The sequence below is a fragment of the Tasmannia lanceolata genome, unplaced genomic scaffold (assembly GCF_043159265.1).
Source record: "Tasmannia lanceolata isolate RefF3 unplaced genomic scaffold, GAP_Taslan_0.1 ptg000002l, whole genome shotgun sequence".
Taxonomy (NCBI): domain Eukaryota; kingdom Viridiplantae; phylum Streptophyta; class Magnoliopsida; order Canellales; family Winteraceae; genus Tasmannia; species Tasmannia lanceolata.
In genome coordinates, this window is record NW_027518679.1 from 23021985 (window position 1) to 23035434 (window position 13450).

Genomic DNA, 13450 nt, shown 5'->3' on the forward strand with positions numbered 1-13450 from the left:
GTTCCATATGACACTGCTAGTTTTGCTCGTAGCTTTCCTATTTGTTCTCCCATTGCAATGAGTAGTTGTACTATTGACCGTAGATAAAGGCCTACCATGGCGATCCCAACATCGCTCTCTAGCGTGATTTCTCCTCCACAGTCAGAACACTTCTTATCTGCCATTGCTCTACTACTACCAAGACCTCTAGTTTCATGATTACAATTATTTCCCATCTGACCACGACCTTTACCTCTTTCCTCATGATCCCGTATAATCAAAGACCAAGGAAGATCTATCACTCATAGAAGAGGAGGTATCCTTTGCTATCGTTTGAGCATTCCATGTACACCATTTAGAGAGGGTAATGTCTGATTTCCAAATATTCAAAATAAAATTGTTTTCCTGATGCGTCTTTATGTTTCTCAGCATCTTTAGTATGATATTCATAAAAAGGCCAATTGTTTCCACAGCCATCGCAACTCAATGTAATATTCCTGCAGGGATTTGCTTCCTTATCCTAAGTGCAAAATCTTCTCGTATAACTTCTTTTTTTGTTGGGCAATCTTCTACTATAACTGTTAAACTCATGAAACATCATTTTGATCGGAATATAATTCATGTGTCTAATACATCCATTGAGCCACTTGAAGCAATTTGTAGTTCAATAACCATGACAGCACCACCAAGTTATTGCACTTATAGTCACTGTACTTTGGGTCTTCCAACTTTGTGGCCTTGATGGATCCATTTACATATCCTTACTTTTCCCTTCCCCAATAAATAATGTCACTGCTCGTGATAATTGTGGAAAATTGGTGTCATTGAACCGGACAGTGGTAATTTGCAGCCTGGGATTTTCTGAATGGTTAAACTTGTAAATCCTATGTCTGGAAAGTAGAAGACTCTTCCTCAACCATTAATGATCAGAACATATTGCCCAAACCCTTCAACGACGACAACTTTAAAGAGGGAGATTTAACAAATCTCACTTAGATCTGATCCAAAATCCATGTGATCAGATTCCTATACTTTATGTATATAAACTGATCCTCCCCTGATTATTCTAGCATTCCACAAATGAGTTCATGTCCAGTAGGTGTAGATCTGTTGAATTTTTCGGGAATAAAAAATTGAGGTCAACCGAATATTCCTTCAATCCCCTTTAAAATATTCTAAAAAATCTATACAATCCTAAAGAAAATTCAGACGAGATTATTCATCTGAAGATGAATTCTTATTTATTTGCAGAAAGTAGGGTTAGAGTATTAGGTATTGGAACTGCAGTTTCTTTCTAAAGCAAACACAACTATCCCTTCCCATATCTAACATAATACATCAGATGATTCCAACTCAATGTGTAAACTTTTGTTTGACCTTTGTGATGAACCTTTTTTTGTAGGTAGAAAATCTCACTCGTAAAGCCCAACTTCAAGAAGTTGAGTTGGAAAGAACAACTAAACAGTTGAAGGAGGCAATCAAAATTGCAGGGGAAGAAACTACAAAATGCAAAGCAGCGAAGGAAGTGATCAAGTCTCTTACTGCACAAGTAAGATAATGATACATTTTTGCATTATGCAGTTCTAAGCAAAAATAATTTTCTGATTTCAAGCTGTTTGAAAATTAATCTAGTTTATATGAAAATATACATCAGCCACATGTTATTGAATATGATCAGGTTTACTTAATGTCATGATATTGAATTCGATTAGGTTTACTTAATGTCATGATTTAAATTTGTTTCCATTTGATATCTGAGAAGTTTGAAATTCTACTGTTTGGGCAAGAAAATGTATTTTAATTGCTACAGTAAAGTATTGTTTTGGTTGCATAAAGTCTTTATGCTTCGCTTTCGGGCAAATTCTGGCCATAATAATTGGAACTAATGTTGCCTTCTTTCAGTTGAATAACGAATATTTATTGATTAAATGAAAAATTGTACAAGTGAACCATAAGATACAGTGCAAAATGCATAAAAGAAAGAAATAAAAGTGGCATAGAATGGCCAATCATCAACGACGGTCACAAGTTTGTCAATAGTACTATCTCAGCTAATTTTATTATATAATATTGTATTGTGTGTGTGTATAATTGGACGTCGAGTTCTAATTGTCTACCCTGGGTTGTCTTAAATCTTGATATAAATGACGTTATTATTCCTTTCCATTCTTAGATTGTTATTGTGGGCTAGAAAATTGCAGGTAGGCATATTGTTATCAATGTTTTGTCAATTATTTCTCACCGAAAGCTATGATTTGTGGACAAGAATAGCAGTATTGCATGTCGACATGGACACAAAGTTTCAGACACATCACACATTAACTCCTCAAAGTCCCGGGGACACAACCACACCTTGTTCGAAGATTCAAACCTTTCATTTGTCAGGCCCCATCGCAAATAGGATGTTCCCCAAAAATCATCTCCATAGGATGATCCTAACCCTCGGATCTGTAGGCGAACAATACCATATATAAACATCTACAGATTGGAGGGTTAGGATCATCCTGTGGAGATGACTTTTAGGGCAGGCCTATTTACATTGGGGCCCAATCAATAAACGGTGTGGATCTTCAACAAGTGCCAAGACTTGCACAAGTTAGAGTGGCTAGAGATCCAAAACTAAGTGCAGAAATACAGTACTCTTTTTCTTGGGTTTGACTGCATGTAAGTGCGGGCCTATTTTCGTTCTTATGATAGCTAGGTTACTTCGGTTTCACTCCATCATCAAAAATAAGTGTAACCTCTTTTTCTTTATGTAGGGCGTAGTATTGCCACTTGTTGGGGGATAACACTAGTTCAAAGTGTTTAGATTACAAGAATTTTCTAGAAAAGTAAGGAAATGAAAAACCTTTCCAGAATTTCTGTTTTGAGAGAAACGGTGCGATCATATTTCAACATGTTCATCTTTATCTTCAAACTTCTAGGTTTCAGCCAAGTGAATTTAAGAACTGAAGGCCTCAAAGCCTATGAAGCACGGGTACGCGGGTACGTGGTTTTCCAAAAAACCCGGGTGCGGGTACGCTGAATATAATAATATTTTTTATTATTTTATTATTTATTTATAAAAATTAAAAAAATTAAAGAACAATCAAATTACAATTAACATCACCAAAATAGCAAAATCTAATATTACTCCATATTTCATAAGTTCCAACTTCAAGTACAAGATGTTACGATCGCATCATTCATTAGATACAATGTTCGTCGCCTCATCAACAATATCATCCTCTCCATCATCGGTAAAAACAACGGCCTCCAAATCCGGCTCATCGAGTGAAAGGCTAGCAACTTCAAACACCCCAACATCCTCAAAAGAATCAAATGAATCTCTACCTATGTCCCACATCTTCGTCTCTCCATGTACATACTGTGGAGATCGTCTTGATAGAAGACGAAGATTACTGTGAACAAAAACCAAGTCCTGAGCCCGTTGTGGAATTATCTTGTTCCTTCTCAAAAAATGCACAAAGGAGTAAGTGCTCCAATTCCTCTCGGCACAAGATGAAGACGAAGGTTGCATAAGAAGCTTCAAAGCTAAGCTTTGAAGCATAGGAGCACATGTACCGTTGACAGCCCACTAATCATGAGGCTCTAAAGTAGCTCGGTCATTGATGAAGTCAGTGTCATTGAATAATCCAGACTTCATAGAGAAGTAGGCAAACTCCACATTAGCCTTCGTGCGATCTGCTGAATTGGGAAAGTACATTTTGAGGCACTTTACCCTCTCTGTATATATCTCTGTATCTTTATGTGGAGGAATACGATTTGAACGAGCACTAAGCCATTCTTCGATAATAGAAAAAATAATTTAGTTGTTAACTTACCAACTTCTCCAGAAGCTTAAGCTTTTGGAGAAAGGTGTTATTTATCTTTTATACTTTAACACTCCCCCGCACGTGTGGCCCACTTGGCAAACACGTGGCACATGTGGTCCCACTTTGGGCCGACCATCGCATGTGGATTTTTGCTATCCGGGAGGTTTTAACTCGAGACCTTTGGCTTTGATACCATGTTAACTTACCAACTTCTCCAGAAGCTTAAGCTTGTGGAGAAAGGTGTTATTTATCTTTTATACTTTCACAGTTTAATGTTAAAATTAGGAAATAAAGTTCACAATGAACATAACTATTAATCTAAATAAAATTTGAAGTCATCTAACCTTGGATTCAATGAATGAGCCAAGCAATGAAGCAAAATGTTGCTCTTGTTCCAACGATAAAAAAGAATTTCTTGCACCGCTTCATAAAAGCTAGACTCTTCTTCCTTCCTCTTTCCTTCCTTCCTATAGATTGCCGTCTTCACTTTCTCAATCATTGTGTCCCCATATCATAAACCAAATGAAGACAAGGCTTATCCGTGTCACACTCTCTAAGCATGTCATACATAGGAGATGTAAAAGAGAGTATGTAATCGATAGAATCCCATCAAATGTCATCAAACACCTTCTCTTTCACAAACTTTGCTTTTCCTACATCATCCTCTCGATAGCAATTCCATTTGTCACTAATCACCATCGATTGTAGACCTTTCTTTAAGAGTTTAAATCTCTTAAGCATCATAATAACACTCGCAAAGCGAGTCTCGGCAACGGAAAGCAACTTCAAACTATTGAAGTCGTTGAATATGGCCAATCTCATCGAATGATTCATAATGAAATTCTTCACTAGCATGACATCTCTCACAATATCCGAGATTTAACTACATTCTCCATAGGCAATTTGATTTACTTCCACATTCTTTGCACACAAATGTTCGTCAAAGCAAGATTGAGTGTGTGCACCACACACGGGGTCCAAAATATGGAAGGAAATTGAGCTTCAACAAGTTGTCCGGTCGCCTTGCAATTTGGAGCATTATCAGTAACTACCTGGACAACCTTATCTTGTCCAACCTCGTTAATGACTTCCTTCAATAAGTTAGCAATGAAATGCTTGTCCTTTGTCTCCCCCGAACAATCTATCGCCTTAAGAAACATAGGTCTACCTTCCGATACCGCCATGAAGTTAATGAGAGGCCTCCTCTGTGAGTCGCTCCATCCATCACTAACAATGCTCACGCCTTTCTCCCTCCACTTGTCTCTAATAGGTTGCAACAACCTATCAATATTAGCCCTCTCTCTTTGAAGTAGAGTTGTCCTAAGCAAGTTGTACCCTGGAGGCAAATAACCCGAAAGTACATTGTTGGCGGCAAAAGTGTAGGAACTAGCATAATATGGGTTCCTTGTTAGGTGAAAGGGCAAGCCACCGGCGTAAAACATCCGAGCAATCTCAACACGTAGTTGATCGCGAGCCGCCATATTGAATGCCTTTTCAATAGCACTCTTACTCCCACTTGGACCACTTGTCTTCCTCTTCTTTAGATCAAAACTTGGAGAGACAAACATACTAGTGCAACCCAATGATCCACTATTCGATGATGGCGGCAATGGCACTCTCTTGGGAGTATTTTGCTTCATACGCTCTTTGCATTCTTTCTCAAACCTTTGCAGTGCAATGAGATCACTTGCTTTCACTTTAGGCCATGGTCCGATTCCTTGTCCCGCTATCTTCAACAAGTGCGCCCTAACCCTTGTGTAGGAGCTACTGAAACTCTTACTACAAAAATTGCATTGCCACCTCACATTCCCTCCACCCTTAGGATCTTTATCAAATCTAGAGACATGCTTCCATAAAGGCTTATACAAATCTTCATCAGTAGAAGATGTATGTGCGGCTTGGGCGGCACTACTAGCACCGGATGAAGACATTCTAAAACCTATTAAACAACAAAAACAATTTTAGTACGCAACGTTGCAACTTGCAACCCAACAAAACAATGCAACTATTGAACTCTATTGTCACAATCTCAAACAAACAAGGTCGAAATTGTGAGCCCCAACCCAATTATTGGACTCTAGTTTGAATCCAATAATCAGTTTTGGGCTCTCAAGTCTCAATTGGTTGCCCACAATCTCATACAAACAAGGCCTAAACAAATGGGAGAGAAGGCCCTAAACAAATAATAGCAGATTTTGTCAAACAAACAAACAGCAAGGCCTGAAGGCCTAAACAATCAAAGTAAAAACACCAGATTTTGCCCCAAACAGATTATTGGACTCAAAATTAAACAAAAATTTGAATCCAATAATCAGTTTTGGACTCTCAACAGTTATTGCACCCAAAAAACGGATTATTGCACCCAAATTAGTTTTGAATCTAACAGATTATTGCACCCAAAAAATACACAGACAACAATCCAACAGATTATTGCAGATTGTGAGTCCAACAATCTTACAGATTATTGGAGAAAAAAAAAAGCATTTACGCCCTATTTGTTTTGGATTTTGAGAACATATTTTGAGTCCGAAGCTGATTCTTGGAGTCAAAATTAGACTCAACAGATTGTGAGTCCAAAAATCTGCTTTGGATTCACAATCTGTTCTCAAAATCCAAAACAAACAGGGCCTAATAATCTGTTTTGGACTCAAAATCGATTCACAAAATCCAAAAAAAAAACAGAGAGAGAGAGAGTAACAGAGAGAGATAGAGAGAGAGAGGCTGAGAGAGAAAGAGTCATGGATAGAGAGGGAAACAGAGAGAGAGAGAGTAACATAGAGAGAGAGGCTGAGAGAGAGAGGCTGAGAGAGAGAGAGAGAGGTGAGAGAGAGAGAGTGAGAGAATCAGAGAGAGGGAGAGGGAGAGAGAGGTTAGAGATAGTAACATACCGTTAAGGGTTGCCGGAGGGGAGGGATGCCGCCGGAGTGCAGAGACCTCTCTGGAGTGGAGGGGATCTCGCCGGAGAAGAGGGATTTAGGGTTTGAGAGAGGGAGAGAGGACGACTGGGCGAGGAAATGATCGGGCATTTTCCCCCTTTATTTGTTTTATAAACCACCCACCCCCCCCCCCCCCCCCCCCCCCCCCCAAAAAAAAAAAAAAAAAAAGAAGTTATAAACAGACACCCTTATTTCATTGAAACACCCCCCTTTCTTTAAAAAAACCCAACCAAACGTGTCGGGTACGCGCGGGTGCGCACCCGACACGCACCCAGACCTTAAAAATGTTTTTTTTTTAATTTTAAATTCAGGGTGCGTACCCGGGCCGTACCCGAACTCCATACGTGTGGGGTACAGGTATGGGACCCCCGGGTGAGTACCCGTGCTTCTTAGCTTAAAGCCCTCTCAGGAGAAATACCAATGGCCCCTAGAGCCATGCACTCACGAGGAGAGCTTTTGCAAGAAGGGATGAAGGATCTAGAGAGCGTATTGCACCATCTTGAAACAAAATTTAATGTGGTATTACAAGGAATGGAAACTCCTTCCATATGAAATTTGCATCTTTCCTTCCAAATCTCCAAGTGACAAGGGAAGGTATGAGTTTTGATGAGAATCTAAAAGTCGAATCTTTCTCTTGCCTTGATAATTCCAATCAATGAAGAAGATTGATTGGTTGTGCACCAGAGAAACATCCAAAATATTATAAAAATGGCTCCACAACGCTCTAGCCAGCTCACTTTTTATAAAAAAGTTGATCAAAATATTCTTTCTTAGCATCTTGACAACAATTGCATTTAGATGGAGTAGGAATGAACATATCCTTTACCCTACTGTCCATAGGGATTGCCATTTCAAAGAGACCTAATGGAAGCAGCTGATTTTCAAAGGCAAGTCCATCCAAATATACTTAGGCCAAGTTTTCAACGAAAACTTTTTGTGAACAGCATTCCAAGAAGAACTAGTGAAGAAGATACAAGAGTTGATAGCAGTCCAACCAAAATTGTCTTTATGGCGTGGAATCCTTAATGATAAGGATACAATGTTTCTAATAATCTCCCTCCGGAGATTAGGGAGATTATTGTCTACTGTTCGATGTAACCTAGTTTCCATGGAAGAAGAAGTGGAAGAGAAGAGGAGTGAAGGAGAAAGTGAGTATGTCAAAAATCAGACCTCTCACATAATATGATATATATATATATATATATATATATATAGAGAGAGAGAGAGAGAGAGAATAGAGTTCCTGAGGGTGCCCTCATATAAGCTTATATGAGGTGGCTCTCACAAAACATAAGGGGCCCATATTGTTAGGATGATCCGAAGCATTCATTTGAAAGGCCCCATCATAGATAGGTTGTGTACAAAAAATCAGCTCCATTGGATCATCCTAACCCCTCCAAAAGTGGGGGCAAAAATGGGCAGATTTGTGGACAAAACGTGTCTATCCATTTTTGCCCCCACTTTTGGAGTGGTTAGGATGATCCAATGGAGCTGTTTTTTTGTACACACCCTCTCTATGATGGGGCCTTTCAAATGAATGCTTCGGATCATCCTAACAATGTGGGCCCCTTATGTTTTGTAAGAGCCACCTCATATAAGCTATATGAGGGCACCCTCAGGAACTCTATTCTCATATATATATATATATATATATATATATATATATATATATATATATGTGAATACTCGGTTTATACATAAAGACTAAAATACTCTTCTAACAGTCCCCCTCAAATTGTATATGTCATACAACCCCAGCTTATTACAAAGATCTCTCCCATCCAAAAAAAAAAAACAACCCCAGCTTGTTACAAAGATCTCTCAATTTGGATTTCCCCAATGGTTTAGTAAATACATCTACCAACTGATCTCCAGATCGAGTGAAGATTGTGCTAATTTCTCCTATTTGGAGCTTCACACGAACAAAATGACAATCTAATTTAGTATGCTTCGTCCTCTCATGTCACACTGGATTGGAAACGATATGAAGTACTGCCCTGTTGTCACAATAAAGTGATGCTGGGGATGAAGAAGGAATACCAATCTGCGACAGGAGAGACTTCAACCATGTTAACTCTCCACATGTATGAGCCCTGTCTCAATACTCTGCCTTGGCACTTGACCTAGCTACCGCATCTTGCTTCTTACTCCGCCAAGACACCATATTTTTTTCCAACGAAGGTGCAGTAACCCGTAGTTGATCTCCTATCAGCTGGAGATCCTCTCCAATCTGCATTTGTGAACCCTTCCAATCTCATATGATTATGCTTCCTAAAGAATAAGCCTTTTACAGGAGCATTCTTCAAATATTTAACTATCTGAAGGGTTTCTCCCCAATGAGAAGTATGGGGTGAACTCATAAACTGAGTAACTACACTGCGTAAGATATGTCAGAACGAGTCACGGTCAAATAAATCAGTTTACCAACAAGTCTTCTGTATCTGCTAGGGTCTTCCAGTAACTTTCCTTGATCTATACAAAACTTTACATTGAGTTAGGGTTAGGGGAGGGAAAAGAGAAGGTTTTTTTGTTGCTTCACTACTTCAGAACAGAACCTGACTCCCTGAAACCACGTAAATAATTATGGAATCATGCATCTATTAACTATTAAATGATCCCATTTTATGAAATTAGCTTCACTTAAGGTGAGATACCATTGGTGACTGTAAACATGGAAGGCTAATTTCATATCAGCATGGAAACGGGTAACTCTAACCACATATATATATATATATATATATATATATATATATATCAAGGCATTTGTCATAAGCTGATAAACAGTATGGTTAGTATGAGCTTGTGTTATATTTACTTACAAAAGTACCATTCTATCTGCATATGCTCATAATATTTGAACATTCCATCACTTAAACCTGATGTGAGCATCTGGAACTTGTTGAGTTTATGCTAGCGCACATGTAATTCTTTAGCCTGCACAAAAATTACTGTTACTTCACATAAAGGGTAATTGGTCCCAACCTACTTATGACCATGGTTTTAAATTTCGGTCAAATACCGAAATTTTGGATTTTGAGCGGTTACTTCACATAAAGGGTAATTGGTCCCAACCTACTTATGACGACTGAAATTTAAAAAAATCATCCAAAAGTATAAGATTTTTGCTGAAATTTCCACCGAAACTGAAATTGCCACCGAAATTTCGTTTTCGGCTGAGGCCAAAACCGAAACTGAAATTTCAAACCTTGCTTATGACAAACAACTCGATAATGGTTGAACTAACACTGACTCCCAAAAATTTACACTTTGGACGGTTTTGGATCACTCAAATTGGATCAGATATGAAAGAAAAATTTCACCCACAAAATCTGGAAGTGGCAGATATTGGCTTTTGGAGTACAGAGATGATATACTAGAGATCTGATCAACATTCTTCTGCCGAACCTGTTAATTCTCTTAGTTTTTAATTCTCACCGTGAAACTGCGATCTTATTTTTCCATGGGAGTCCTGCTAAAAAAATTCTCTAGAACTAATGTTTTGAAATTCATGGGGATTAAGATCTCTAAAAAGTAATAATTTTACATGCACCGTGATATTTTTCTTAAATTTTTCTCAAAACCCCTTGATATTAGAAGCTAGCCAATCTCAATTCTTTGTAATATAATTCTTCATTAAGTAATGGTATGCATTAATCCCCAGTACCCATGTTGATGATTTGGTTAGGTGATATCTTATTGCATTTTATTTGGTGTTGCTATTGCATGTTTCTTCTTGTTGCTGACATTTCATTTGCATTTTGTACTTGTAATAGTTGAAAGACATGGCTGAAAGGCTACCTGTAGGAGCAGTGCGGAACAGCCGACCACCACCCATGGCATCTTTTACTGTGGGCCCTACTTCTAGTGATATTTCTGCTGACCGACTCAGCAATCCAACGACTCTCCGTGAATCGGATTCAAAGGGATCAAACACCATACTTCTTTCTAATGGCTCAAACTCCAATAGCAACGGGAATTCAAGCCATAACAGATTGGGCCATTCTGAAGTAATTGCAAGGAATGGGAGCAAAATGATAGATGCCGAAGCCAATCATGAATCAGAATGGGTTGAGCAAGACGAGCCTGGTGTATACATTACGCTTACTTCTTTACCTGATGGTGCCAAAGATCTCAAGCGAGTCCGTTTCAGGTAAGTAAAAGCATCTCTTGTCCATTTTAAACTGTAACCTATGTTGCATCAGTAAGAGTATTGGTGTCGGAATCCGACACGGGTATCGAGTGTCATATTGGGAAAGATTCATTGATTCAGCAAAATATTTTTAAAAATTATGAAATTTTAATTATAATGAATAATATATTAAAATTCTTAGTAGGTTGAGTAAATATAATCTTTTATTTTCATATGAAAATATTAAAAAAACTTACTATTAGGATGTATAAAACTTAAAATATGCAGTAATTATAAGGTTGTAGTAGCAGTGTTCAGAAAAAATAATTAAAAGAGACGTAGAAGTGTCTTTGTGAATCCTAAAGTATAGGAATCCGAGACATGTCCGAAGCAGATTCTTCACGCATTCAAAAGAATCCATGTAACATAGACTGTAACTCAGAGAAATCTTGCTTGTTGTTTAACAGAATATTATTCTAGTGAACATATGAATCAAAGCATAATGTACTCAATTGCTTGACTGTTGTTTAACAGAGCAATACACTAATGGACATATGAATATTGATAAGCATAATGCACTCTACTTGTATAAGCGCCACAGCTTTTTGTTTAGTATCTGATTTAATCAACATCTAATGCAGTCGAAAGCGGTTCAGCGAGAAACAAGCAGAACTGTGGTGGGCTGAGAACCAGGCACGGGTATATGAACGGTACAACGTGCGCATGGTTGACAAATCAAGCATTGGCATTGGCAGTGATGACACAACTCATTTACATTGAACGAATCCATAAGTCAAAATGGTCTGAGAGTTTGGGCCACAACCAACCATCCTACAACTCATGTTCATTGATTAGACAAGGCATTCATCTTATATACTGGAGGGAAGAAGGGATGATCTAAATGACACAGAGAGGGATTGTGTTTTTGCTTGGATTTTTTTTCTTCTTTTTTTCTTGTGTGGAAAGTGGAGTGGGGTTGAGGGTGAGGAATGTAAATTCTTAGTTGGTAGCTGGCTTTTATTGAGAGTGGCTACCTTGTAAATCCATACACAATTGTCTCCATTAGAAATGTATTCTATGGCTTCTCCTTTTCTAAAAAAATGTGGTCTATTAATGTAGTCTATCAATCCTTGTTCGAAGATCCAAACCGTTCATTGGTTGGGTCCCAACGTAAATAACCCTTGTCGATACTACCCTTGATATTTGATCCAACAGCAGCCTCTTAAAAAGTGGGCAACTGTTGGATCAAATATCAAGGGTGGTACCCTTTTTACGATACGTCACGGTTGGGAGACATATAAAAACTCTGTAGTTGTTTTTCCTTCCATGTTATAATTTAAGGATTTGCCAGCGTCCATCGCAGAAGCCATTTTTGCAAATGGTTGTTGCCACACAGGCTCACTTTTCAACAGATTTTGTCTTCATTCACGAGGAGGCTGCTCTCACATGCAACAGGCCATCTGCGGAATGCCTTCTACGATGGACGCTAGTAAATCCCTATAAGGGGCTTGCTGCCATTTTGTGGCAGAATGTAGGGGTGAAACTTGGGTCGGGTAGCCTGATTTTGGCTCGGGTTGGGCTGGCATTTCCTTGGGTTTGGTTAGGGTTGGGAAAAGCCAAACTGACAGGTTGGACTAGGGTAGAGGCCTTGGCAACTTGACCTGAATCTGACCCCTGTCCTCTAATTTTGTCTTGTTTTTTTTGTATGTTTAAGCTGGGGTTAGGCTGCGTAAATGTAGCCCTTCCCAGACCCCGCAATGAAGGAGCCTCGTGCAATGGGCTGACTTTTTTTTAAGCTGGGTTAGGTGGACCCCTACCAATATATTAGAAAAAAGAAAGATGATACAATAGTAGGAACAAAGATGATACAATAGTAAGAACAAGACCACTACCCAATCCTTTGAACAATGTCCATGGAAGAGGGCCGAACAACCCGGGTCATGATGCCTTGGGCTCTTCCTTTACAACTTTTTGGCATTGAATTGTAAGTCATTATATGTGGGCCTGCTTTCACTTCCTCTTCGTTGTTCTTATTCTGCCCCAGTTGTTTCCATTCCTGTTTTTCCTTCTTTTCATGGAACCTGGAGTTGCTTTTTCAGTGACAAGCCTCTGTAATGTGACAGAACTCTTTATATACAGAGCATGAAGTAGGCCTCCAGTCATACTCAATTGTTTGTCTTCTGGACGCTCGAGGAGTGGCTATATTGATGCAGTCAGGGAGATCTGCTCTGGCCTCTATTTCAACACAGATCTGGGCATAACTTAAACTGCCTGTTTCTGTGGTCTGCTTGTCCATATAGAGTGGTTTTCCAACTCCACTGGCAATTTTACTTATAGCAGATGTTTTCCAATATTCCAAGGGGAGGCCTGGAAGCCGAATCCATATGAGAATGGAGGTGAGACGGAGCTTTTCTAAGGGAATGCCAGGATTCCATTTACAAAGGATGAGTGTTACTGTTCATTCTCCATAGTTGAGATTTGTCTCTTCTAACGCTTGAGTGCAGTCATCATGGTTTGTAAATTTGAATTGAAAGAAATCATTTGATAGAGTATATAGCTGTAAGCCCTCTTTTAACTTCCACTTCTTGTAG

The 13450-nt window shown here is 38.8% G+C and overlaps 1 protein-coding gene across 1 annotated transcript in view; it reads left to right on the forward strand.

Moving 5' to 3' along the window:
• Nucleotides 1–11980, forward strand: part of LOC143889693 (PH, RCC1 and FYVE domains-containing protein 1-like) — a 45862-nt gene extending 33882 nt beyond the window's left edge. Inside the window, exons 7-9 of the mRNA XM_077394028.1 lie at nucleotides 1382–1528; nucleotides 10504–10880; nucleotides 11501–11980. Of these exons, the coding sequence (XP_077250143.1) occupies nucleotides 1382–1528; nucleotides 10504–10880; nucleotides 11501–11639 (663 nt within the window). The 3' untranslated portion in view covers nucleotides 11640–11980. The remainder of the gene's footprint in view (nucleotides 1–1381; nucleotides 1529–10503; nucleotides 10881–11500) is intronic.
• Nucleotides 11981–13450: the final 1470 nt, after the last annotated feature.